At 49.6% G+C, this 27,824-nt stretch overlaps 1 protein-coding gene across 3 annotated transcripts in view; it reads right to left on the bottom strand.

The window, feature by feature from the left end:
- ETS1 (ETS proto-oncogene 1, transcription factor) overlaps positions 1-27,824 on the bottom strand; it is a 65,793-nt gene that overhangs the window by 20,674 nt on the left and 17,295 nt on the right. The window contains exons 2-7 of one of the 3 annotated variants that reach the window (XM_079763143.1): positions 20,458-20,559; positions 11,745-11,864; positions 10,028-10,228; positions 6,723-6,800; positions 5,535-5,783; positions 883-1,143 (exon numbers count right to left, since the gene is read on the bottom strand). In XM_079763143.1, coding sequence (XP_079619269.1) covers positions 883-1,143; positions 5,535-5,783; positions 6,723-6,800; positions 10,028-10,228; positions 11,745-11,864; positions 20,458-20,559 — 1,011 coding nt within the window. The remainder of the gene's footprint in view (positions 1-882; positions 1,144-5,534; positions 5,784-6,722; positions 6,801-10,027; positions 10,229-11,744; positions 11,865-20,457; positions 20,560-27,824) is intronic. The other 2 variants (XM_079763141.1, XM_079763142.1) reach the window with 2 other exon arrangements.

The following is a 27,824-nucleotide window of genomic DNA, read 5'->3' on the forward strand; positions in this document are numbered from 1 at the left end:
GGCCAGGGTGGAGTACCTGACAAGAGAATCGAGGCCTAGGCCCCAGATGAGTAATCCACTAACACAAGCTGCACTCACAACGCAATTTCTAGTTTTTAGAAAACACTACCATCGGACAGGAAGGATCTGAGCCCCGACACTATAAGGCTCCTTGGATAGTTCCCATACACACACTGCAAAGGTTTCCAGGGTCGGGCAGCAGCTCATTTGGACAAGACATTGTTTGGCTCTAGTACCAGATTCTCAATCAAAGCCCAAGCTCTGAACATACATCTCCCTTCCTCTACAGTCTTTCTTCATTCACCATAACTTCCACTCCTGGGAGAGAACCCGTCATAAAGCCAAGTGAGGAGAGAGGATTCCTGGCCAAGACCTGGCAGAGTTCAGGTGCCCAAGGACACTCTTGCCATCTGAACAGCCCGCCTAATGAATGTTCCACCACAGCGGAGGCCAGGTGCAGGCCACGCAGGGATGCCTCCTAGAGATGCTGCTGCTGGTTCTGTATTTTGAAAGACCTCCTAAGAGCCGGCTAGAGAAAGGCCCTTGATGCTCGGCCACGAGGCAGAGTTTCCAGAGACGCCAACTTCACATAGCTCCCTTCCCCCAGATATGGAAAAAGACCCAAAATATACGTGTTTTTTTCCTACCACTCTTGGAAATGATCCCTTCGAATAGAAGGATACTCTTTGCTTCCAACAATCAATGGCTATTCATAAACAGAGGGGCCTGAGAGACTGACCAGACCTCTTAGAGTCTTCTCCCCACTCCCCGCAAAAAGAAAAGGCAGGCTTCGGTGTTTGGGACTACGGGCCCAGGGCCCTCCGCTGAGCCCACCCACAGCAGCACGCCCACCGAGGCTCCGAGGTAGGGGCAGGCGCCTACCTGTGTAGCCAGCCAGGGCAGCAGCAGGAATGACAGGCTTGTCCTTGTTGAGGTCAGCACGGTCACGCACATAGTCCTTGAAGGTGCCCTTGGGATTGTGGTTGGGCAGGGCGGCTGGATAGTCCTCGGAGTCGAAGCTGTCATAGGAGGGGACGCGCTGCAGGCTGTTGAAAGATGACTGGCTGCTCCAGGACTGGGTGAGGCGGTCACAACTATCGTAGCTCTCTATGCTCTCAAAAGAGTCCTGGCCCCCGAGTTTACCTGGAGGTGAAGGAGGAGGTGGGAAGAAGGCAGGGGAGGAGGGGATTGGGAAAAGACAACTGTAAAAACCCTCGGAGTGAGGACAGATCGCTCATCAGACCCGCAGGAGGCATGGAAGAAGGGAGAGGCCGTGGGGACGGGAGCTGTGGGTTGGCTCTGGGAGGAGGGGCTGGGCTGGCTGCAGTGTGAGAGCCACTGCACTGCACGGTCTCCAGGTCCCAGGATGGAGGTTCCTAGCCACGGGCTGCTCCTGCCTGTCAGAGGGAGACAGCAGTGCTTGGGACCTCGAGAACCCTAGAGCCAGAAATCTAAAAGCTGAGACTCACACATGTTCTGGTGGGTTTCTGGCTGATGCCTTAGGCTGAATGAGTAAGTGAAGAAATCGAAGCAGTGCAACTCAACTCCCTAGTCCGACTCAAGCCAATGAGATAATTTCCAAAGGCCCAATTTGGCAAAATATTTTGGTCATAAGAAAAAAATTCCATTCGACTAAGAGCAGATTGACCTTCCTTGACCTTGGAGCTGAAGTGCTATTTTTTAAGCATTTTTTCCAAATACTATTTTAAAATGAAATACAAGTACTGCCTCTATGTTCTTTCAAATAGAGAAAGAAGTAATGGGATGCTTTTTCCAGGAGATTAAAAAAGAAAAATATATGATCACTCTTCTAAACAGAAATCCATGCTGCTGATTCTCTCCAAGTACAACTTTGTACTTGAAATTTGTACTTCATTGGGGAAGCGTGGGCAATAAAAAAACAAAGGAGTTGATGAAAGAGTTATTAAAGTCCACAGCGATGTCAGAAATCCTTTACTCTCCCAGTTGCTTAAAGCATTCTTAACTGACCACAAGATCATGCAAGTTCATTAATTTCCCAAACCAGGTTGTAAACAGCTGCTATCATTGCATAATCGCTCCAAGAGAAATTTCCATTGGCAAAAATGCCATTGAAAAGGGAGGCTAGCAAACAAAAATTGGAGGAAAAAGAGCTTGAAAGGGCTCGCAGGAGTATTTTCTAGGTTCTACTTCCAGATACCTTTTAGGCAAGCTAAATTAAATCCTGGGTCACTAAATGGTCACCTCGATTCAGCACAAGTCACGAGGCAAAGGATGTGACAAATCTGTATGTAGAAATACCTACAAGTCAACTCTCAACTGCTCAGAGCTGGCTGATCTGCTACAAGTTTAAATTCCAGAATAAGGTTGGCCAATACAAACCCATACCAGTGTGTTTTTGGCACATTCTCCCTTTCCTTAATAGTAGAGATTGGCTAAAAAAAAAGTGAAATTCAAATATTTAATTTTGGTGTCCAAACCAAAATTAATAAGGAAAAACGAAGTTGGGGATTTTAATTTTTTTTTAAATCCCAGAATAAGGGTATTCAGTTAAATATGTAATTTTTATATAATCCACTGTTGTAGACTTCCTGAACCTCTTATCCTCTCCAATACTGCTTATAACACAAAGGTAGTCATTTATCTACTTCTTCTTGGCCCTTCTTCCAACCATCCATTCAAAGAAGGGTATGTCCAGAAGGCAAACTGAAGAGCTTCATGGAGTTACAGGCCCTGCCTACCCAATCCACTGTCACATTCACAACTCTTTATAAATGAAGGACTTGCCCCTTCCAGAAATCCACATTAAAAGACTCCAGAAAACAGCCCACAGCCAGAGTGCAATACCCTCTTTTTAACAGATCAGGACATTTTATGGCATCTCGTAAAAAGCTATCTGTCTGAATGGTCATTCAATGTCTCTGTGAGACCAACACACCAAAAGCCGACAAAAGAGAATGTACGTTTTCATAGAGAACACCCCACCAAGTCACCGATACTTAGGGCATATTCATACTTAGGTCTCACTGGAATGATTCTATCTTTATCAGCCATATTTCTTTGGGGAAGGCACGGAGGCCAGGATTTCCACAAGCAGACAGCTGCATTTCCCAGAAGTCCCAGCGAGCTGGACACTAACCTGGACGAAGCCACTCTCTGGCATCCTCCCAAACATGAGCTGGAGGCAACTCCATTGAGAGCTGTGGTTTACAGCAGTGAGCTGCTTTCATTTTAGCTCTGTTTCACAATCCTGGAGCGAGGAACCTTTGTTTACAGGCATTTTCTCCAAAAATGGGTTGAATCCAACTAGATTAGACACTCGCTTGTGCTACTGGGCTGAGGCAAGGAAGCACATGTCCTCAAGGATGTCCACTGGCTAACTTTCCTGAGTCTCGGCGAGGTCCTTCCAAAGCGACCTGACTCCCCCAAGCAGACCTCAGAGCACTCGCAGCAGATGGGGTGGCCCCCCAGCAGCCCCCTGAACAGACAGGCACAACTACAGCTCTCAGAGTCTAAGAAGGTGGGCCAGAGAAGCATTTGGTATGCAATAATGCAGCATATGAATAGCTGTATTCATAATAACCAGCTAAGAGTGATGCTTCCAGTCTAGACCAATCACACCACGTCAGATTCAGTCAGCCCTCGGAATACGTCCTGCTTGCAGCACTGCTAACATGCAGAAAGCAGCCGTGGGCAGGACAGCCTGGCCCCCAAGTCTGTGTGGTCTGAAGCTTGGTGTGAGGGAAGGAGAATGAGGCCAGAGAGAAATACCTCACGCCCTTTGTACGGGTCACTATCTGCTCCACTGTTATTAGTTTGGGGTTGGAGGGGTGGCGGGGACAGAAACCAAGAACCAAGAGAAGGAGAAGCAGAGACAATTACACAAACGCAAAGCCAGATGCAACTGAAAAGCATGTGACAGCAGCTCTGCCCAAAGTTACAACATGGCTGAGCCCCAAACCCACAGGCTCGGCCTCAACACATAGACGTACAGAAAGCCCCATAGGAAAGGGAGCTGTGTGAATGCTTTGACCTGTCCCCCGCCCCCCCCCCCCGGGGGGGTGGGGAGGAAGGATCCACAGTCACATTTGTGTATGTATTTAAATAGACATGCACCCAAAAATAAAGAGTCAGAAAAGGGGAAGGCAAACTGATCCCACCCATCCCCTTCAGTTTGAAACACAAGCAGCCTGGGGCCCGAAGCAGAGAGATTACAGGTTCTGATCTTGCTGGGGACTTTCCCTGAGCAGGCCCGCTGGCTGCCCGGAGGCCTGCCAGGAGGAAGTGTACGCCCGAACACTAGAAGAAGATGGCAAGGTATGCGGCCCAGGATGCCGAAGGGGGGCTCTTCGAAGCGAAGATGCCTTTGCCCCTCTCCAAGTGCCTCAGAGTCTCAGGGCGACCCCTGAGCAGAAGTCACCAGAAGGCCAGCCAGCCAAGGCCTCTGAGCCCTCGATTGGGCTTTCTGCTGTTCCTCCTCCTGCTTGCAATTCCTTCCCATTATCTATGGGAACAGTCATCCTTTAAGACTGTTTAGAACTCAGCTAGTTCTTCCTAGAGGAACACATCCCTCCTTCTGATGGACTGCACTTGTCGCAGCAACAAAACCATCTGCACACCAATGGACGCAAAACACTGGGGAGTGAGGGCATGTATGGGAGTGGGGTGGGGGTGGGGGGCAATGGTAAGATATGTACACATATAATACCTTAATAAAAAAATGAAAAAATAAAATAAAATTTAAAAGAAAAACACACCCATCTGCACACTTTACAAGGGTGGCTGCTCCTCCGGTGGTTCATGTCCTGATCTTAAAATCTGAGTGTGTTTCACTTTTGTTACTTTAAAAAGGTCAACCAGCTCAATTCTGGAACATTTACTTCACTGTCCGTGAATATTTTATCAATGTCATAAGTCATGTCAACAAGGACACCTTCTTAGGGAGGCCTCTAGCCACCTCTTTCCTCGGTCCCCTAGCTAAATACACACTGTCACCACACTGCTGATGACCGGTTCCAGAAAAACTACTGGTTAACCATCCTGTATCTTCCCAAACTCACAGACGGCTCAGGAGCCCAGGCAGAGCAGCAGATGTCATTCAGATTCCAGGCAGTCTGACCCAGAATGCTCTGGGGCATCAGGGCAATGCGAAACTAAGCTTTCAGGAGGGTCACCTGAACCATTTTTGTTGGATTGTGTCCTCCGTAAGCAAAATCCTCTTTTAAAAAAATAATAATCAAGAATAACTTAAACAGCAACCACATCCACCTAGTTATTCCTTGGTAAAATGTCTTGCGCAAATACAGAATGTGATTGGTCATCCTGCCGGAGTTCAACTCTACCTTGAACCCAGGGTCATTGTCCCATGCTAATGGGCGTGGCTAAAGTCCCATGGTGGAAAGTTCTTAACATCCACACAGTCTCAGATGGAAAGGCTGAATGAATCTCAGGAATACCCAGGGCCCATAGTGAGGGGGAAACAGCAGACCTGAAAAACTCTCAACGTTAGGGAACTCTTGGGAACCAAGAGCGTCTGGAGAAGAAATCTGACCTACCACGACTGGTCCTCCCCATGCACATGTTGTCTGGTGTGACGACTTCTTGTTTGATGGCAAAGTAGTCCGTCTGCAAGGTGTCGGTCTGCAGAGGGTCCCGGAGAATGACCGAGGGGTAGTCGTTCTCATACTTGAGGGAGAGGAGCTCCTCGGAGCTGATGGGATGGAGCGTCTGGTAGGACTCTGTGATGAAGCTGGGCTCTGAGAACTCCGAGGGAGGAACACACTGAGCATGCTCGATACCGTAGCCTGGAAACAGAGCGAGGGTGGCATTAAAGAGGGGAGAGCTTTGCACCTAAAACAAGCAGTTTTTCACTATTGACACCCGTCCCACAATGTGTCACAGGCCAACTACCGTAGAGTGTAAGAGGAAAATATTTTCAATGAGAAGGGCCTCGGGACAAGGTAACCTTGCTCCACTTCTTAATTGCTAGGGCCCTTGGCAAGATACCTCCCCTTTCTGGCTTCATCTCTTCATCTCTAAAACAGGGATGATGGCGATCTTGCTTGGAGCGTTGTGATAAAAATCAAACAAGAATATATATGCAAAACGCCTACCAACATTTCTGGCTCAGGGTAAGCTCTTACTCCATAGCACTTACGTTGTTCTTAGAAGAAAAATCACAATAAAGTGAGAAAATAAAACAAAAACGAAGCTGCTGAAGAGTCCCTTTGGAAGCAAAACCAGAAGAGCCCTGCACTAACTCTCCCTCCGGCCCGGTTAGGTGTTCTGCACGAGAAGGGACAAGGTTTTATTTTCTGTGTGAGATGCAAAGCCCGATCTGGAACGGATCTGAAGCTGCATGGCCCACTCTCCAGGGAGGATTTCAGAAGAAACGCTGTCAGATCCACGCGTAAAAGGGAGAGAACAAGGGCCATGACCAGATCCCTAACCCGATCTCCCTCTGATGGCCCCACAGCGCACAGGCTCCGACAAGAATGGCCGCAGCTCTCTGCGCGACTTTCAGGCTGATGGTATCAGAGGGAGGTCCTATGTGCAGACGCTTGCAGGTCAGGACAACGTGCAAACAGGCTGAAGCCTTGTGCTTTGCGGGGGGGGGGGGGGGGGTGTGGATAAGGAAATATTGTTTGCCATAGAATTACCATGAAGGAGCTTGAGCTCAGTGGGGACAGGGCTCCTTCCCCAAATGAGCAAGAAGAGGGGAGAAGAGTGGCGGGTGAACTTACTAATGAAGTAGTCCGAGGTATAACGGGATTCTGGGTAAGTGGGGTTGACTCCATTCACTTGATAGGGCTTCACATCCTCTGCAACACACCGGGGAGGGGACGAGACAGACAGGTCAACATGCGAGTGCTGCTTGGCCCGACAGGACCTCGGACGCAAGGAGCACAATGATCTCAGCCCCTCTTCGAAGAAACCTGCCTGTTCCTTAGCCCAGCTGGGCTGTGAGTCCGCCCTGACTGGGGCTTCATCTAAGGATGAGATCACAAAAGTATGGCTAAGTTGACTATTTCAGTGACTGCAAGATGGGAATTCTTATCTTGGAAAGAGCAGCAGTGGGTGATCCCTACGAGCTGGGGAGGCATTCCGCCCTCATTCTGATGCCTGCGTGGACCACATTTGCATCAAAGGCTACAGGGCAGCTTGGGCAGGTACCAAAATCAGTCCCCACCACTCAAAACTGATCAGCTCCAAAGCTTTTCAGAAATATATTACAATCTTTAGCCTGGGCGGCATGGCTCAGTGGTTGAGCATCAACCTATGGACTAGGAGGTCATGGTTAGATTCCTGGTCAGGGCACATGCCCAGGTTGAGGGCTTGATCCCCGCCGTGGGGATGTGGAGGAGGCAGCCAATCAACGATCCTCTCTCATCATTGATGTTTCTATCTCACTCTCATTCTCCCTTCCTCTCTGAAGTCAATAGAAATACATTTTTAAAAAAATCTTCAGGCAGGTAGATCTTCTAACCTCCATTTCTTCTAACAGGGGTCTGCTTTTTGTTGTGTACTTTTTCCATTGCCCTCAGGCCTAGCTAAGGAGCAGGACGCCAGGAAGGTCACTGCTGGGTGAAACAGGGTGTTAGCAGAAGAGCCACCTAACTGTTGCCGGGAGCCAACTTCCCCGGGAAGGAGACAGGAATGCAGATGGAGGTAACTGAGCCCAGAAAGGCTCTCTGCTGAACTAAGGGGAGCTTGCAGGCCCCCCAGCTACCCTGGACTCAAACCTCCTGGCCTCTGCCCATTGTGTGGCTGGTTCTATTTCCCTGTCAGAATCAGACCCAGACAGGGGTGCTTTGGATTTTTCCTCGGGTATCTGATAGCCCTGTTGGGAGCAGAGGCTGCTGGGAAAACAAGTTGATGCCTGCACAGAAAAACAGTTCCCAGTGGAGATAAAGTGATTACACTTCGCTTGAGCAGCTTATCAGATTGAAACATCCCCTGTACCTCTGGCCTTCCACCCCACCCCGCCCCAAGCAGCTATGTTCTTTCTGTGCTGTGTTGCTTTCGTTTCATCACAGAGCCTCCGTAGAAACCTCTCGCTCAGCTCTTCAAGGGCCTGAAGACAGAGGGTTCTCACTGCCTCTCTAATAGAAAAAGGGCGGGAGGGTCCAGCTTTGCCCTCGAACGTACTCAATCATTCCCTCGGGATCCTGAATTCCCTTGTTAATATTTTGCAAGAAGCTAGGTCAAGCCTCTTTTGGGGACCAGAAGCTCCCCCATGAGCCCATATTATTATACAGAGGACACAGGGCAGGAAATTAAATTGAGAAGGCGTAGGTTTAAGGAAGTGAGTGATGAAGAAACCACCTAAGCTGTCCTCACTTTGCAGATGGGGACGCTAACAGTGCCTGCCCTCCCATGGCTCAGGGCTGCGGTGGGAACCCACAGGGAAAACGTAGTTTAAAGCACTTTGATTGTTTTATTTTCTCTCTTTTTTTTTTTTTCTAGAAGAGAAGGTTTAATAATTTATAAAAATGGGCAAACATATTCAAATCAGAAATGCTTTAGAATGTGTATCACGAAGTCAATACTTCTCAGTGAATAGGGAAGGTGACAGGCTCCCTCAATGAAAAAAGCAAGAGAAAGGTCGGATTTTTTTTTTTTTAAAAAAAGACCACCATTCAAGAAAATGCTTCAGTCAACATGATTTTTGTTTTAGGCGAGGATATTGCAACTACCACTTAAAGTTGGTGGCACGTTCTTTAGTAGGTCCTTAAGGCAACATATTTAAAGGAAAACAAGGAGGTGCTATATAGGTATTGATTATAAACGTGATCAGAGGCAGGTTGACACTCCAGAACCCCTGGCCACGCCATGGTGAGAAGTAGAGGAAACGGATGTATTAGCAGAAGATATTTGGGTGACACGATCTGAGAGGACCCACTGGTGAGGAGCCAATGGTCACATCAGACCTGTGATGAGCCTGCCGTGTCTCTCCCTCTAAACACAGGCCGCTCACCTCAACAGGTGTGAGTGGGTGTGTGTGCAGCCACAGGGGGAACCTGTCTGTGCTTTGGGAAGGCTGTGTGGCTGCCCCCAGTCCCCAGCCGGGGCAGCCGGGGGGCAAGAGCCACCTCGTTCTTGCCCGTGTGTATTTATTTATTTTTCAGCAGAAGCTGAAGAGAAGGGAAAAAGGGATAACACTCCTGTGCCCAGAGGACTCTAATTTGGGCCCCTGTGGAGCACGGCAGAGTGGAAAATATCCTTAAACAAAGGAAGGTATTATACGGAGTAAAAGTGCTAGCCCCGAGCTTTGCTCCCTGCCCCCAGCGTCCGCGCCAAGGGCTGGAGCTGGTGACCACAGGGAAAGGGTGGGCCTGGGTCACAGAGGGCGACCGGCTTCTAGGCTTACAGTCAGCTGGAGGGCACCGCTGACTGCTGGTAACTGCCATTTATTTTAAGAAGAAATTCAGAAAAATAAGCGCAAAAACACCCAAGTTTGCCGCCTGCTGCTGTTTCTATCCTCAGCCAGGACTGTGGTACATGAGTCACTTGGTCCAAAAAGGTTGGAAGAGACTAGCAGGGGAGGCCATGTCATTACAAGGTTGCAACACAGTGTCCTGACGTGACCCCGGTTCCTGCTCCAGATGCAAAGGTAGGGCAGCCCCTGCCGTCCCAACCCGGCCAGTGGGCAGGAGCCTGTGGCCTGAACGAGCTCGGAGACGCTACGCTTCCTGGTGGGCAGGGCCGGGCACCGTGTGGCCGCGGATAAAGGGAGTGGCACTGAGATTACTAGGAACAAAATAGCCCTCGGAGCTGGCTGTGAGCTCTGCTCCTTGCAACAGTCCTGAGTCTGAGATAAGGACTGGGCTCACCATTTTGCAGGAAGCGTCAGGAGTGCAATCTCACTAAAGCTTAAAATCGGAACCTCCAATACAGAGAAGAAAAAGAAACTCACATGGATTGAGCACCTGTCCTGGCATGCCTTAGACCCTCTAGGCTGTGACGGGGCACCCACAGGGGATGGCAGGGATGTCCCGCCACCTGGAACATGGATGGATTCGCCTGCCTACTATCCACACACATGTACCTTTCTGCAGGATCTCCAGATGTTCCCACAAGATGTCCCCAACGAAGTCCGGGGCCAGCTCGAGGAAGCAGTCTTTGCCCAGCGCACAGAGCGCGGCTCCGTTCATGCAGAACTTCTGGAAGTCCACGCCCTTCAGGCTGAACTCGTTCACAGCCCACATCACCCAGTCCCGCACGTGGGTCTCTGTCCACTGCCGGGGGTCTGCGGGGAGAGAGCACAGGAGGACCCAGCGTGTCAGGCCCCGAGCTCCAGCCCGGGCCTCGGAGAGGACGCCGAGGAACCGAGCTTGGCTGAGGATGTTCTCTGATGGAAAGATCCGGGAAGCACAAGCCTGCAAATGCATGTCCTGGGGCACCTTCCTCCTCCCCACCTCCTCAGCTCGCCAGCTAGGAGATCACAATCATCGGCCAAAGAGGAACACACGAGTGTTTTCCACCCTCCATGCAGACAAGCTTTCCAAATTGTCCCATCTCAAGGCCTGATTCCCAGTAGACTTTTTGTAAAGCCCGGGACAAGGATCAGATGAGTTAGTTCTTTAAGAGCAATAATAACGAAGTCACATTTGCTCTGCTCCTTCCTCCTACAGGGTACTGGAGACTGTTATGCTTAATTATTTTTATCTTAGCTAATTATGGTTGGTACTAACCGTAGCAATTAGTTACAGTCAGTCACTGGAATGGTACTTAGTAAGAACAACATTACTAGGGTGCCTGTATTAAACTACATCCCCTGCAAAGTGCGTCCATATCACAGTCCACAGCACAGACTCTGCATAATCTTCCCACGGGGCCCGAGCTTTCACGTGGCCACACCAGCCAGGACACCTGAAGAACTCAGATGGCCGCAGGTTGCAGGGCCCAGATACCTGCTCTCAAGGTCACCCCTTTAACGGAGCAGGCGACTGGATGAGAGGCTGGTGGGGATTCACTTTATCCCGCCTGTGACCCTAAGAGGATGCTGGGCGTTGCCGTGGGCAGAGGCTGTGGTAGAGCAGCACACCTGGGAGAGGTGCCGATCCATTCCCAGGCTCTGCCCGGGGCCTGGTTCCCACAGGGCTGCAGGCCTGTCATGACGGCTCTCAAGGCAGCCTTGCTCTTACTCAATAGCACAGTGTTCTTCCTGCTCGCAGCTATTCAGGAAATGTTGCTGCGTGAAGGCTTAAGTGTTCCCCGGTCAGTTCTCCTTTCTGACAACCCTAGTCCCCTCGCATTCCTGAATAAACCCTTTCAGAGGAGAACACCCAAGGATAAACACATTGCACCACAGCGCACGGACAAGAACAGAGCAATCAGTACATTCCAAGAAACGGAGCTCAGGCAGCTCACCCAAGGCAGCCCGGAACGACTACGAAACCATGATTTTTTCCAAAGTGTCTGTATGGGGCATCCCTTGAGGAGCTTCAAAGCCACCGGTGTTCCCAGCAATTGTGATTTAATTGATCTGGGACACGGCCCGGGCTGGGGACTTTTTTTTTTTTTTTTTTAAGATGCCGCCTTTAATGTGCAAACAAGTTTGGGGACAGTGCCCTACGACCAAGGTGGCAGCAAGGAACCGGGAGACGGAGAAGGTCAGCACGTGTGGGCGACTGTTCCAGCAGACTCCGCCACGCCCTGGAGCTGCAGGCTGCGGCCACGTCTGCCTACCTCACACGGCAGGTGGGAAAACGAACCTCCCCTAAAAGCCTGCTCCCAACCTCTTTCCCAAGGACAGAGCGTACCTTTTGGAATCCCCAGTCTTTGCTGCTCTTTGGAGAAACCGCTGAAAGTGGCTTTCAATGCCTGAGACATCATTTCTTTGCTGCTTGGGGTTAGTAGTGGGACATCTGCACATTCCATATCTGTAAGAAACAACATCACGTGAAGAATTAAAACTAAATAGGTGATGGCTCATTCTGCAGTATTGTACCAATAGTACATCATTAGATTCTACACCTAGGTTAATATAATGATATATGTCCATTATATCTCCATTTAAAAAAAAATAAAACTAAATAGGTGATTAACCACCCATAAAATAGAATAGGGCATGAATGGTCTGGAGAAGGCAAACTGAAAAATCACTGTACTAGCAGCCTCATAGGGGCCGGTAAAATGGGGGATGGGGGAGCCCTTCTCAAAGTTTGCTAGGCCCCTTAAAAAAAACTGACTCTAGCCTAGACTGTCCTACACTCCTGATTAACAAAGTATGTTTATTCTTTCTGTACAGCTCTACCAATTCTGCCACAGGCCCTATTCGTCCTTCATAATTCACAGGGAGGATTAATGTTACCGCATCCTTCCAGTTACCTGTGAAAAGGAAATAATACTCATCCATTCAACAAATAATTATTTAGCACTTGCTGTGTGCAAGGAATTCGAGAGACAGCAATAAACAGACAGAAGTAACCCCCCTCCTCCTGGAGCTGGAGATCAGATTCTGGCAGGAGATACGGTCATTAAAAAACGATTTACACAATTAAATGTCCAAAACGTTACTAAGGGCTTCAGAGATGTAGAAGATAAAATGTGAACGTATAACAGGAATTCCTGTTGGTCTGGAGAAATCAGAGAAGGCCTCCCTTAGGTGAAGAGAAAGGCTTTCGACTTGAGATCTAAAGGACATATAGAAACTTAAAAGAGAAGAATATTCTAGAGTCTAGAATCTAGACCAATGGTTCTCAAAGTGTGGTCCCCCAGACCAGCTGTATCGGCATCACCTGGAATTTGTTGGAAATGCCAATTCCCAGCCATTCTCCAGCCTTCCTCTAGGAGGTGGGCCTGGCAGTCTGCATTTCTAACACAGAATTCAGGTGATCCTAATGACCGTTAGAGGACGGTGATCCTAGATAAAGGGATGGCATCAATGAAGGTCATGATGGGGGAGGAGAGAAAACTTGGCCTATTTTAGTCTCAAAAAGACCTGAAGCTGCAGCAGAGTGGCAGAGGCCAGTTGCTTGGGATGAGGTTAAAAAGGTAAGCCAGGAGTGTATGAAGGACGTTATAGTTTTATCCTAAGTTAGACTACAAAGTCACTGAGAGTTTTATGCAGGGGAATGACATGACCACATTAAGAAGATCTATATTTTATTTGTCAAGGAACTGCCATACTGCTTTCCTCCAAGTGGCCACATGATTTCAATTTCCCACCAAGAGCGCACAGGAGTTCTAAAGCTTGCCAACACTTACTACATTCTGGGTGTGTTTTTATTGGGGGGGCGGGGAATAGTAGCCACCCTATTACACGATAGTCTTTATTTGTATTTCCCTAATGATGAATGATGCTGATTTATATTTTCCTAATGAGTAATGAGGTCCCCTACTGATTTGTATTTCCCTAATGGTTAATTAATGATTATTAATATTTAATCATTATTCCATGTGCTTACTGTCCATTTTTGTATCTTCCTTGGAGAAATGTATTTTCAAACATTTTGCTCATTTCTAGATAGAGCTGTTGGAGGTTTTCTTGTTGCTGATGTTCACTGTTAGGAGTTTTCTATATACCCAAGAGTTGAACACAGGGTCTCAAAAGGATATGTGTACTCTTGTGTTCATTGCAGCATTATTCACATTATATAAAATGTGGAGGCAACCCAAGGGTTCACCAACAGACAAATAGATAAGCAAAATGTAGTATATGCACACAATGCAATTCTATTCATACAATACTGTACTGTTTCCTTCCTTAAAAAGGAAGGAAATTCTGACATACACAACATGGATGAACCTTCACATTATGTTAAGTGAAAGAAACCAGTCACAAAAGACTAATGACATGAAGTACTTAGAAGAGTCAAATCCATAGAGACAGAAGGTAGAATGGTGGGTGCCAGGGCCTGGAGGTAGGAAGAGAGCAGGGAGTTGCTGTGGAATGGGGACAGTTTCCGTTTTACAAGATGCAAAGAGCTCCTGAGATGGATGGTGGTGATGGGAGCACACCATTCCGCATACCTGTCCACTTAAAAATGATGAAGATGGTAAAATTTTGTTATGTTTATTTCAACACATTTAGAAAATGGAAAATCTAAAGAAGACACCTTAGCTGCTCTGTGCAGGAGGTAACTATAAATGGATGTGGGTTGACTTGTTAAAAAGTTATTAGCTGTGGTGAGAGATGATGGTGGCTTTGACTGGGACGGCAGCAAAGCAGATAGTGTAAGCAAACAAATTTGAAGTGCATGTAGGAGATAACAGCTGTAAAATTGATTTATGCAGGTAGGGAGGAAGAACGAGGTATCAAAATCTGCAGACTCACAAATGTGAGGCCCTTTGCTGTACCCACGGACATCTTTATCTCTTCAATGTTCAATCCTTCTTGTACCTGCAGACCATGTTCACAGCCAGAACATATAATATGGCTCAAGTCTACAACCTCCTGAATCGACCTCAGGCACAATTTCCCCAAAAAAGTTAATAAGCAAAGAAATGACAGGAGAATTCCTCCTGGCCATCCTGTGACCTTCAGTGACACGCTTTATTGAACTAATTTCCAAAGTCCCCTTCCTCAGCCTGTATCTCCAGGGTATCCTAGGAAACTGGCTTACCAAAGGGTTGAGTTCCGGGCATGGCCACGGTAGAGATTCCTCAACTAGCCATCTCTAAACCCTGGCGAGCCAAAAACTTCCATGAACATACGCAATGTGTTCTTGGCTGAATGAAATGGAAACGTACGAGGGAAACAATGACAATGGGTGACCTTTGAAAAAAAAGGAGGCGATATGTTGCTTTTGAACGTCGAAGTGACGGGAACTACATTACAAGGAAGAAGGGCAGTCAGCTCCTTCCCTCTGTCTGCTCTGTGCTTTGAGCTTTGAGTGAGGCTGTCAGGACACAGCTCAGCGTCCATCTGCCCTGGAGGCACAGAAGGCTTCACTCAGCAGCTCCCAGGCCCTCCAGGGAGCGGGAATCTGAAGATCTGGGGAGTGGAGAGTTTGGGTTGCCCTGGGACGTGCCCTAAAAAAAAAATCTAGTGGAAAAATCAACATGCCTGCAGGAAGGTTGACAAAATGATGGAAAATCCCAGATTGTTAGGTGGGGAGGGGGGGAGAGGGGGAGGGGATACAGTGTTGATTATGTAACATCCAGCCCTTCAAACAATGGTGTCATCATCAAATGAGTCACTAAGAAACACATCAGGGCTCTCCCTTCGTCCCCGCTCCACACGCCGAAGAACAGCTCAGTGGCAGGTCCAGAAATGTCTCTGCTTAGCGTGGAAGTCGGTTTTGCTTTAGAAAAAGAGACCATTTAACCCGAGAGCATTTCATCTGAGAGAAGGGCAGCCGCCCTGACTCCTAGCACGGGGGCGAAACACGCAAGTCCATCAACGAACGTCCAGCGAACACCGTGTTTTCTGAATGTGAATCAACTTCCCTTCCCTTCACTCCCATCCAACACAAATCCACGAACTTCGCCTGTGTGGGTTTTGTGTTGTGCGTCTGTTCCCTCCGTTAGATTTACGACGCGATGAAAAGGATTTTACTGATGGCGGAAATTGGCCAGGACAACACATGTGGAAAATCCAGGCCAGGCCAAACGGACAAGCCAGGCGTCTGCTGCAAACTGGACCTGAAGGATGAGGCTGGCCAGGAGGCCCAGGCACCTCCTCACAGGGCAGCGTGGGCAGCCTGATGCCAGGGCAAGGTGAAGGCCAAGGACAGCAGAAAGCCTGAGAGAGCCGTTTCCTGGAGCCTGCTCCCTGTAACTCCGCCTACTCCGGCAGCAGGCTCTGGCCAGGACCGCTGGGCTGACAACTCTCCGTGTAGGTTTTTGCTTCCTGTCGGGGAGCCGGCCTCCCCAGCCAGCTCTCCCTTGTTCTCTGTGGGGGGAGCAGCTGGAATGACTTCTGCCTGTCTCCACCTCAATGCCATCTGTAAAGCCTGGCCCACGTGTGGGCGGCCGCAGCTGCACCGTGCCCACGGCTCTGCCCCGGGCTGAGGCTCAAAGCGCTGGATCTCCTGCGAAAGTGCTCCCAGCCCCGTGATGGAAGCCGCCCCTGCACACCTGGGGCACCTGCCTTTGGACTTGAGCTCAGGAGAGGGCATATCATGGCCCTGGGACCCAAAGCATTCATACCGGAGAGTCAGAGCTTTATCCACCATTGCTATAAAGGGTGGAATTTTGGTTTCAAAAAAAAAAAAAATCGAACATCCTCTCTATAAGGGATTGTCTTTTTCAGTAGCAGTGACACTGCCTTTAAATGATAGTGAATAATCACATTCAACAGTGGATACTGATGTAAATATTAAACTCTCCTCATGTAAAATGGGAACGCAAAAATTCCCTCTAAGTTGCTAGTTTCTGACTGTGGCGGTTCCATCAGTTACAGTGAGCAACAGTCATGAAGTCATCACGCAGGTGCAGGATCTGACACGGGGGAGCCCAAGCAGGCATCTCTATGATTCTCACCACACTCGCTCTCTGGTCCGATCATAATCCTTTTGCATTAGGTACTACATATTTCTAATTGAAGGAACAGCTCCGAGAACTCAATCAATGCCTCCACAGAAATCAACTAATTGCATTTTATGGACAAGAACTAAAACTGCCTTTGTGCTCATCACTGTCATTGTGATATGTTCAGTTCAAATAACACATCTGTCTCAAAATGTCTCAAAATGCTGAACACCCGACGTGGGGAAAGACTACATCAATACAGGGGAGATTCCAACCAGCAAGTGCACTAGAAACTGGGAACAGATATACATTACAAGAACATTAGACTTCTTACTGACATTACTCTTCAGGACCCTAAATCGTAGTTAGTGTTTACAAGAATCACCCTAAGTTTCTGAGAGGAGTTGTACCGGAGCGAGTGCATAAATACAGGCCCAGCCGCCTTAGCGGGGCTTCAGTGTGGAGGCGGAAACGAGCAGGTAGCGTTCCTTGAATCCGTGGGCGTATAATGAGCCCGTGTGGCCTTTTCAATGCAGGGAAACATCTGCTTATTTTTCACTGTGGCCTCACCCTGAACAAAAGCGTATACGCCCGGTGGATGTTTTCACTCACATGTAGAACAAGGTTTCAATTCACTCGTGTGTAACTCAAAGTCCAGGGCTGTTCAATGTCAGGGGCGGTCCATGTGACTTCTCAACCCTGAGCGGCTCACAGAGCAACAGGGTTGCACAGAATCTGAGCCCGCAGTGAGGTTTGTCCTGGGAGACGTTCAAGACATCTGGCCTTCTTGACCTGAGATAGTCCTCTCTCCATCCTCAAGTGAGTGACAGGAAGGACTGGAGCCTCTGGGATGAGGGTGAGGAACACAGCCAAGGACCAGTGCACATTTCAGTCTTAGGCAACCACTGGGCTGACCAAACTCTCGCGATTGCCATGACGATACTAGTGGTGCCTGCTGGGTATTGTCCAAGCAATGGCAGCATGAAAGAAAAGCCAAGCATAAATAATATTCCTTCCCACTGAAAACTGCTTTAAGTCCACCAAGACCCTTCCCGTACGCTATGCCACAATATCCTCACAACCTGGAACTTCCGAGGGGCCTGGGAAGGTACTCATTACAAGATCCCATTTCACAGATGAGGGAACGGAGATCCCAAGAGTTCAAGAACTTGGCCTCAAGTCCCAGGGCTGGGAGGGTCCAGGCCGGGCTGGAACCCAACCTTTCAACTCTTAAGTCCAATGTCCTTGTACTCTCTCACTGCTGCTGCAAGTAGGTATCGACCCGAGATCCAAACACACTAAAATGTTTTTGGCCGAGAGAAAAAACACACAAACCAGGACCTTCAGTTCTTATTTGAGAATTAAATACATTTGAGGAAATAATTAAGAAACTTAAAACCGCTCCTGGATTGAAGAAAGGCAGAATGTCACGTGGCTGGTCCCATAAAGACGTGAATAAAAGCCATGCAGAATCATCTGTAACCTGTTCCCCTCTTGGGACTGAGGTAGTGAGTCTTCCTTCTCTACAAAGAGACACAGGTGACACCCACCTGGCTCCTTCCCTGTCCGTGGTCACCCCAAGTCACCCCAATGGGCAGCCGTGCACATACTATAAGGTGAGTTAGTTACATAGAGTCTCACCAAAAATGTGTTCACTAAAGAGAAAGAAACCCAAGAAGAAAGCTTGTTCATGGGGGGAGGATAGAAGAGCACCTGTCACAGATGGAAAGGCAGGATTCTGACCACAAGGAAGAGGCACCTGCTGGGACGGGCACTGGGCTTGACTTGGTTTGCTGGTCAAAAGCCATGGGTTCTTATCTCGGTGTTGCCACTAATGCGATCACACCGGGTGAGCCACTCCGCGCAGTGCTAAAAAGAGGTCTGTGGACAGGCAGGGTCTACATCCCGCACAGGGTTTCACATTTTTCATGATGGCAATTTTCAAACACATACCAGAGTAGAGAGAAGAATACAACGAATCTCTACCCCAAATCGATCAACCTTACCAGTTATTATTTCATCTACACACACACACACACACACACACACACACACACACACACGGAAGACCTGTGAAGCCAACCCCAGACAACATGTCATTTCACCCACAAATATTTCACTGTGGTGGGGGTATCTCTGAGGTAAAGGAGGGTCATCCTAGGAAAGCTTAGGAGAGGCAGATGCACTCGTGGAAAAAGAAAAGAAGGCTTCGGATTCCTCTCCACGGTGCTGGCATCTAGCTCTACGTCGCATGCGCAGGCCCACATGGCAAGCGACCCTACCGTGATCTGGAAAGTGGAAAAGTCTGATCCGAGAGAGACAATTTCAAGCGAGGATGGTGAGCACTCCCTTTGACACCCACGTCCTACAAGCAGGAGACCCCAGGGATCATCCTCCCTCACGGCCCCCAGGAACCTTCGCTCTCGCCAGGAGTGTGCAAAAGGCTGGGCGTCTGGCAAGTGCCTAAAGGCGGGTGCCGAACAGCCTAGGACCGTGGTCGGCAAACTCATCAGTCAACAGAGCCAAATATCAACAGTACAACGAATGAAATTCCTTTTGAGAGCCAAATTTTTTAAACTTAAACTTCTTCTAACGCCACTTCTTCAAAGCAGACTCGCCCAGGCCGTGGTATTTTGTGGAAGAGCCACACTCAAGGGGCCAAAGAGCCGCATGTGGCTCGCGAGCCTCAGTTTGCCGACCACTGGCCTAGAACAAGTCCCGGTGTAGGAGAGAAGATGCCTTTACTCATTCAGATCAATAGAAACAGAACAGGGGCTGTGGCCAGTGACTGCTAACTGACTCCAGCGCGGACTGCCCTGGGCAGGTGGCACTGGTCTGTAAGAGGATTTACCAGTGAAAACACGACCATCTCAGAAGCATGTGAAGGAAATCTCCACAACAGTCTCTCTTGCCTGTTCAACAGGCCTGGAACTAGGAATGAAGGGACCAGAAAAGGGTCCTCTTTCTCCTACAACCTGGTTCCAAATCCTGTTGCAGGCCCTAGGAAGGTGGTGGGCAGTGTTTGCCGTGGAGGGAGCTCGCGTAACCCAAACGCTCCTGGCTGAGGTTAATGCAAAGGAGGGGAGACGTGTCCCTCCTCAGCCCCTCAGCTCTGTTTCATAAACGTAATGATGTGACAGAGCGATGAGGGACAAGCAGGACTCTTGGCTCCAGCAAGACCTAAGCAAAAAATGGCTCAGTGCCCTCGATGGGCCAACCAAACAGTCCATCATGACTCCAAATAATGGGCCACCATGAACCCCCAAAGAGATTCCTATCAGTCAGGGAAACATGCAACTGGGCTTCTTCCCTTTTCTTTCTTTCTTTTATTTTTTTTTAATCCTCACCCCGAGGATATTTTTCCATTAATTTTTAGAGAGAGTAGAAGGAAGGGGGAGAGACAGAGAGAAACATCGATGTGAGAGAGACACATTGATGGGTTGCCTCCTGGGTCAAGCCTGCAACCGAGGTACATGCCCTTGAGCGTAATCGAACCCGGGACCCTTCAGTCTGCAGGCCGGTGCTCTATCCACTGAGCCAACCTGGGTAGGGCTGCCCTTCTCTTAATGCCCAACCCCCTGGACATCACCAGCCAATAGGAAACGACGCCAAAGAAAGAGAAAGAAGCTGCACAGAAAATCCCCAGTTCACCCTCCAGGGAACTGACTGACCAAAAACGCAAGCCGGTCTCCCATCACACCGTCTGGGTTCTGCTACCTGCACACTGCCCCTGGGGAGCGCAGGCTGCTGGGGTACAATGTGCCAACTCGGAGACAAATGCCCCTACTCAGAGGGCAGCTGCCCCAGGACAAAGGACATGGCCCTCCGGAAGGCAAAGCATGCTCCGAGCTGCCCCGGGGAGGCCGGCCTGGGCCCTGCAGCCAGGCCTGGGAAAGACGCCTGCAGACAGGCTGGGCGCGCTCAACATCTGTAGGGAAGTGACTTCAGTCCTCTCCCTTCTTCCCTTCACCCTCCCCCCTGCCTCCTCCCCCGCCCCAGCCCCCAAAAGGCGTTTTAACACATTATTCCCACTGAAGTCCTGAGGATCTGGTGACTCACCAGGCTCACACATGGTTCCAATGAGCCCTTGACCATTACATGGTCGGGGAGCAGGAAAAACAAATGAAAGCGGTTGTAATTCGGCAGCGCCGGGGTTCAGACCTGCCAGACAAAAGGGATTGCAGGCATGTTCCCAAATTCGTTCAGGCACCTGACATGCAAAAGCTATTTTTAATCACTGGATTTATTTCTTTCCTACCCCCTTCACCATCCTCCACCTCAGCAAATGTTTCAAAGTCAGAGCACAGCCCAAATCAATCCCAGGTGTTCGGGGAGGACCCAGAGAGGCTCTTCCGCTCCAGGACCGGAGCCAGAAAGCACAACTGCCCCCTGGGTCCTGCAGCTACGCTTTCTGGTTCTTTCCTTAGAACCGTTCAAACCTCCCACCCTCACCGAGGAGCGAATGGCCCGAAAGAGGAAACATTTGAATGAATGAATGACCCCCGCCAGAAGGACTCCTCACTATGGGATTTCCCTAGCGGCCCGGCCGGGAAGGTGCAGGAGATGGATCTCAGAGATCAGCGAGACGGAGCAGGCTGTCCTCTAGGATTCTGTACCTGCCCCGCAGTGAGGGTTTGAGTAAATACGTGTGAAAATGCCAAAATAGTAGGTGCTCAATAAATTGCTGGTGATGAACTGAACTGAAACACATCTTGTAAAACATGAAGATTAAAAAAAATAAAAAAACACCCCTAAGACTTTATTTCACAATGCTTAGAGAGAGCAAAAAGAAGGAATCTGACCATTTCCCCAGGTACAACTAAGCAACTGAGAAAATGAAAAGAAAAAAAAGAAATAAAAAGAAAAAAAGCAGATTCTGAGACCTAAGTGGAAATTGACAACCCCTGAAACTGGGTCTTTGTTTTAACAGAACAAACTGATTTCTTATCTATCCTGCATCCTCCGATCTGCTACAGGGGAAATCGTTCTGTAGCAATACTGACCTAACATATGTGTTCTGCCATGAGAACACCTCACAGCTACGGGATCCAATGGGCCTGAGATCCTTTCGGTTTTTAAAACTTACTAAGAGTGCCATCGCGGACTCAATATGACACAAAACGAAACCATAGTTTTGTACTCCAACCCTTATTTCTCTAGGCCTGGAACTGCCGAGACCCAAGCTGTTTTTCTATCCCAGTCATTCGGGTGCCCCTAAATGAATAACCTCTCACAATTTAAGAGGAGGTTTTAACTACGGAGGTTAGGATTCCCGCATGCAAAGCCCACCCCAACAGAGCACTTTAACAGCTGCAGTTCTGAAATGATCATGCAGATCATGCACACCTCTACAGAGTGCCTCCCGTGGCTCCAACCAGCGCTGCACGGATGATCACAGTTGACCCCCACCACACCGGGCATCCCAGGGCAGCGTGATGAAAACACAGAGCCGGGCCTGCAGGTTACTCAGGAGGAAAGCGAGGCCTGGGCCCCGGCCACCAGCACCTGGCAGAGAGCCAGGGGCATGCGATGGGTCCCTTCCAGATCCTACGCCTCGGAGGGTGGGCAGGCTCCGGCCCCGCCTTCAACTACAACACTCTCAAGGTCAAAGGCTTTTGCTACCAACAACATGGCACAGGATAACCCACTCGAGAAGCGCACGGGAAACATCTGACATCTTGCTGTTTATCCAAGGTCCCACTCCCACTAGTTCACAGGGCAGGTCTGAGGCCTCGCTCCCCGAGATCCCGCAGATGCAGGTGACTGGGTGAACCAAATTCATTTTCATTTCACTGGATTCCCAGCTATAATTTTCAGTCCTTCCCTCTGAGTAGGATTTTATGTTTTAGAAAATATTTTCTCCCATATGCTAATATGATCCTGAAAACAACCAGGTTTGGGGACTCTCTCTATCACAGACGTGAAGATACTGAGGCGCACACAGGTAACTTCAGTGGCTTAACCAAGATGCGCGACCCAGACCCTCAGACACGGAACCAGGCGTTTCCTCCCCACACCTGCTGGCAGAGTTCAAAGCCGGGGGGGGGGGGGGGGGGAGCAGAAACAAGTCCCAGTCACCAACAATTTATTGGGCACCTACTATGTAGTAGGCTTTGGCATTTTCACAGCTATTTAGTTTAATCCTCACAATGAACACAAGAATATTTCCTTTCATTGTCTCCATCATGTTCTCTCCAGAGAGGGTTCCCTCTGGAGAAGGGAAGCACCCCAATCCCAGGGCTCTCTGCTGACAGCAGCTGCGACACCTGAGCTCAGGGCTCCACCCCACATTGGACCCATCACCGGCCGTGTCAGGGGCCACCGGGCACTTGGTCTGGGGCCAAGATAGGCATGGCAGGGGCTCCTGAGCATCACCAGGCAGGCTGGGCTGGGCAAGGCGGAGGGCGAGGGAAAATGTGGGCAAACAAATGGAGTGGAGCCCGTTTATTTGGGCTGGAAGAGGCAACGTTTTCCTGCACTTTTGAACTGTTTTCTCAAGGCCTGCCTCTCCCTCCCACGCAGGAAACAAACACAGAGACAGGCCTCTTCAGTGTGGCTCCCGTCGCTGAAGGCGACCCGGGAAAAGCAGAAGGACAAGGTCACGCACAAGGAGGGAGCCGCCGGCGATGGGCAGGGTCCACTGGCGGCAGGTAGGCGCTGGGAGAGGCAAAGGTGGGAAGAGCTGGGTGAGGACCAGAGAAGGAGCGATGGCAAAGCAGGAAACGAGGAAAGAAAGGAATTGGCGGGGGAAGTGAGTATCAGAACATTTCAAACCAGAATAAAGGGACACAGGGGGCCTGGAAGAGCCAGCAACCTACTCCCCATGAATGGTGTGTTCAGAAAGTAGCACTTTCCCATCAATCTGGAAGGGAAATTCTCTCTCGACTTTCTTATTTATTTATACACTATACAAATAATTTTTTAAACCAAAAAAGGGCCACTTTTTTTTCTTTTTTTCCAATGGGAAAGAGCCTTGCTGGAGATGAAAGCCAGTCTTCAAAACGCCTCGGAGGAAGCTGAACCCCATGTCTCGGTGCTGCGGCAAGAAAAACAAAGTGGACATTCTTCCTGTGTTCTGAGGCTTCTCATGCAGATGTGTTTCCTTTTAATAAATAAATCTGGGAGCGGAGGAAACGCGCACTCGCACACACTCGCACGGGGCAACTGTCTGATTTCAACCCCGGGGAAACCACAATGAAAAGTAAGAACATAGAAGCCCGTTTTCCCAGCGCAGGGACAAATCCCAACAGGCCAACACACTCGTCAAACATCTCCCACCCGAGCTTTCCAAATCCACAAAGGACTCCCTGCTAGTGAATCATGACAATCCAGGCAGGGCAGGACCTGGGACACAACCTCCACACTCTCTGGTAAGGCCTGTCGAGGTCCTTCCTAGCAACTCCTCACTTAACATGTTCAGTCGCTGTCTGCTCTTCCAGCCACTGAATTTCCCTGGTAGACTACAATAACTTGTTTTTATTTATTTATTTTTATTTTTATTTTAAATATATTCTACTGATTCCCCACAGAGAGGAAGGGAGAAGGATAGAAAATCAGAAACATTGACGAGAGAGAAACATCCATCAGCTGCCTCCTGCACACCTCCCACTGGGGATGTGCCCGCAACCAAGGCACGTGCCCCCGACCGGAATCGAACCTGGGACCCCCCAGTCCGCAGGATGATGCCCCATCCACTGAGCCAAATAGGTTTCGGCTACAATACTTGTTTTGAAATGACACACATTGAGTTCAAATCTGCCTTCTTATGCGTTCTATCCATAAGGCCGAGTTCCATTGGTGGAAGCCGCGTGGAACAACTTTCATCTTTCCTCATCTACCAGCTTTTCACCCTTTTTCACTGGTCCCTCTGCTATCACTTCCGTCCAGGTGTTAAAATCCCTCGATTCCTTCGTGATGGCATGGTGTTGGCCATTCCCCCACCCAGAAGCAATCCTGGAAGCCTTTGTTCCTAAGAAGAGCCTCTGAGCATCCTAAGTGAACCCCACCCTTCCCAGGAATGAAATGGGGACACGGGGGTAACCCTCCTGCTCCGCCCACTTCTGTTGGTGCAGACGAACACTCGCTTTTCTAACAGCCACTCTCCAAAAGCCACCCATGCACCATGCACACCAGGCCCCTGCTCAGTCACTGCCACTGAGCCATGTCGGCACCACCAGAATCCTATTAACCTCAAATAGAGCTTTACATGTGTCTGTATTAAACGTCACCTTGTTCTGATCCATGTTTCCACGTGTAGAGGTCATTTTTATATCATGAATCTGTCTTCGTCCTGTGAGCTTTGCACCATCTGCCACTTACTAAGTAAGCTTCCGGCATCTTTCTCTAATCGGAGCCCCTGACAAAAACGTTGAAGAGGCAATGACCAAGCTCTGAGCCCCATAAGGTAATACCAGAGACCCTGCATCATCCCGACACCAACGTTAATCAAGACCCTTTGGGTACAGCTGCTCAACCAGTTACAAATCCTCCTGGCTTGACTATCATTGGATCCACACAGCCTCATCTTGGCCACAAATACATCATGGAAAGACTTGGGCAGAAGCTTCACTTGAGCCAGCTGGTCTACCCGTCGTGGAACCTGTTCTTCCCTCAAGTTTCTCACAAGGCAGCTGAGGAGAACAGCAGAGCTGGGATTCAGATCTCTGCACAGTGTGTGTGTGTGTGTGTGTGTGTGTGTGTGTGTGTGTGTGTGTGTGTGTGAGAGAGAGGGGGGGGGAGGGAAGGGAGATACGGAGTGAGGGGGGAGAGAGAGCATGCCTAACACTCAACTGCTACAGTCACTCTGCTTCCAGAAACAATGGGCGCTGAGAGAACAATGGCTGCAGACGAAGTCTTGGTCTATTTATATCTGCCACTGTGGGTCCCAGACAGGAGGAACTGGAAGTCTGCCCTGTACACACAGCTCCAACTGGACTCGAGCTGGGAGGAAGATGAGGTCACCAAGAACGTGGCCTGCTTAGGAATAGGCTCCCTCTTTCTCACAAGGTTTCTTCTTAGTCTACAGGATCTCTTCAGCCAAGTCGTTAGCTGGGCTGCTGCTAACATGCAGCCACTGTGATGACGGGAGGTCAGAACAGTAACCACTGCTCAGCCCAGCCCAAAGCAGTGAAGACCTTTCTGCACAGAGGTCAAAGGAAGGAGGAGATGTCAGGGGGCTAAGCAGTAGATGGAGGTCAACTCTGTGGTCCCGGGAACAGCAGTCCTCACAGGGCCATTGATCACACATGTGTAGGGCACTACGGAAGAGCTTTTCCATGGGCAAGTTCCTCCTCCCCACTTCGTTGGATATCATAGAGGCCGAGAGCTGAAAGGCACGACTGTGTGCCTCGTGTCTCGGGGAAGACCTGTCTCCCCTTTATTTCAGCCCCTTTGGACAGTTCCTTCATAACTTTGGAGGGACCATTTTAATCCCTCCCGACTGTGCTACTTATATTCTTAATCCTCACTGAACAGGGCCAGCAGTGGCCACACAAGCCTGACAGACACCAAACTGAAAAGGAGCCGGCGTGGGGACACAGGAGTGTGCCCTTCAGGCAGTCATCTGCTGCATGCCCTCCTGCCTTCTTGTGAGTGTCCACCAACAACCCTCAACAGTACTGGGCAACCAACAGAGCCACAAATGCACCCTGGATCCCGTCCCACTGCCCCCCCTGAAGTGCAAAGCAGGAACCCCCCAAAGGCAAGAAACTCGGGGCTTAATACAGACGTCCCCTGAAGAGTAACTTCAGTTCCCGCTGCTGCCTCCAAGTTCCTGGCACCAACTTCCCTCCCTGCTCTTGGAAAAGCAACACTACGTAAGCAGAGAGAAACCTACACATGATCGCTGTCTTCCTCTCCATGTAGATAGCGTAGGTTATGTTTCAATGACACTATGCGGGGAACGGCGCCACATTCAGAGGGACCCGGAGGCAGGCACGTCAATGTTTTATCATTTAAAAGCTGAAGCGCAGAGCAGGCATGGGCTGGACATGGCTGGGGCCGGTGCACCCAAGGAATGGTTAAGAGTGATGCATTGTGTTCCTTCCACACCCCACACTCTCTCACTGACTTCCCAAGTGCAGGAGTCAGATGTTGAGGGCTCACCTCTGTGGGGTGGTCTAATACACCTGAACCACCAGCAAAACTGAGGTAACATGGACAAGGCCACCACAAGCAGACACGCCTATGCATCTTCTGTGCTAAGTAGATGGTGGAGACTAAAACCTTCCGATTGCCTAAACTACACTAAACTATGAAGGTTAAGTGGGTGCTCGGCCCACCTCCCAGAATGCCGCTTCCTTGACTCCTCCCCCACCCCCTGCTTCCAACAGGCTAAGCTCTCCCTTCCCAAGGGCCCTGCTGAATCACCCCAGTGTAAGTCAAGAGAGCCACGTGGGAGCCACATGGCAGGAGCAGGGAGAAGGCAGAGACACACACTGCCACCCTGAAGCCAGGGTGACGTCAAAGATGCAAATCTTCCCACCCAGAGTGTTTGGCAAGTTCATGAGTCAGCCCGTCTCGGCACCTATCACAGCCTTCAAAAGCGCCTGCACACCAGCTCAATGCACCACAAAGCAATGGCCCTGCCCTAACAGGGAGCAGCTGGACTTCACGGCATCAGGCTCTGGGTGCTCAATAACTCATGAAATAAAGGTCCCACTTCGTTCCGTACAGGAAATCCAAACTCATGTCCATAATGAGGAGTCAGGAATCCTGTTGCTCTAAGGGATTTAGGTAATAGTTTCAGAGTCCCAGCTCACGTTTCCTGAGCTGCTAAGGAAGTACTTAGGATCCAGAGAGATGGCCACAAAGGGATTATGGGTATTCTCCCTAAACCATTAAGTTTACCGCTAAACCTATCATCGGTGGCGACTCCCAAGTTTGTCTAGACCTACCTGTCATTAGGGGCCAATGACAGATTTTGGCCCCTACACCTCTTCAGCTTTGCCCATTTTTGTGGCCTTGAGCATCAGACTATCTCCCTGTAACACTGGTCTCTGCTCCTCTGAGCTACCCTCACCGTGGCCAGAGGATGCACAATGCTCTCTCCAGGGCCAAAGCAGGAAGAGGAATTCACAGAATTTTCTATGAAACTTGGACAACTTCTTGGAGGGGTGTGCTCCCCGCTGGCTACTAGGATGAAAGAAGAGTAGGTTCCCTGGGGAGAGGGGGAGGAGCCAGCTCTACCACTGGTCCCACACCATCCCCCCAAGGGACTCAGACATCACCTCGTTCAAACCCTTCCTTTGACCAACAGAGACAATAGGCTCAAGGGGGTGACACCAACTTGCCCTTGGCCACATGGTTACTCATTCTAGACTTCTTGCCGCCCGGTCTGCTGTTTTTCTCTACGCCACCGTGTTTACTTACACGTATCACCACTGCTATCAAGCTCCTGGATCTTCATTCTGGACAAACACTGCGCC

Source organism: Cnephaeus nilssonii, assembly GCF_951640355.1.
Source record: "Cnephaeus nilssonii genome assembly, chromosome: 22".
NCBI lineage: Eukaryota > Metazoa > Chordata > Mammalia > Chiroptera > Vespertilionidae > Cnephaeus > Cnephaeus nilssonii.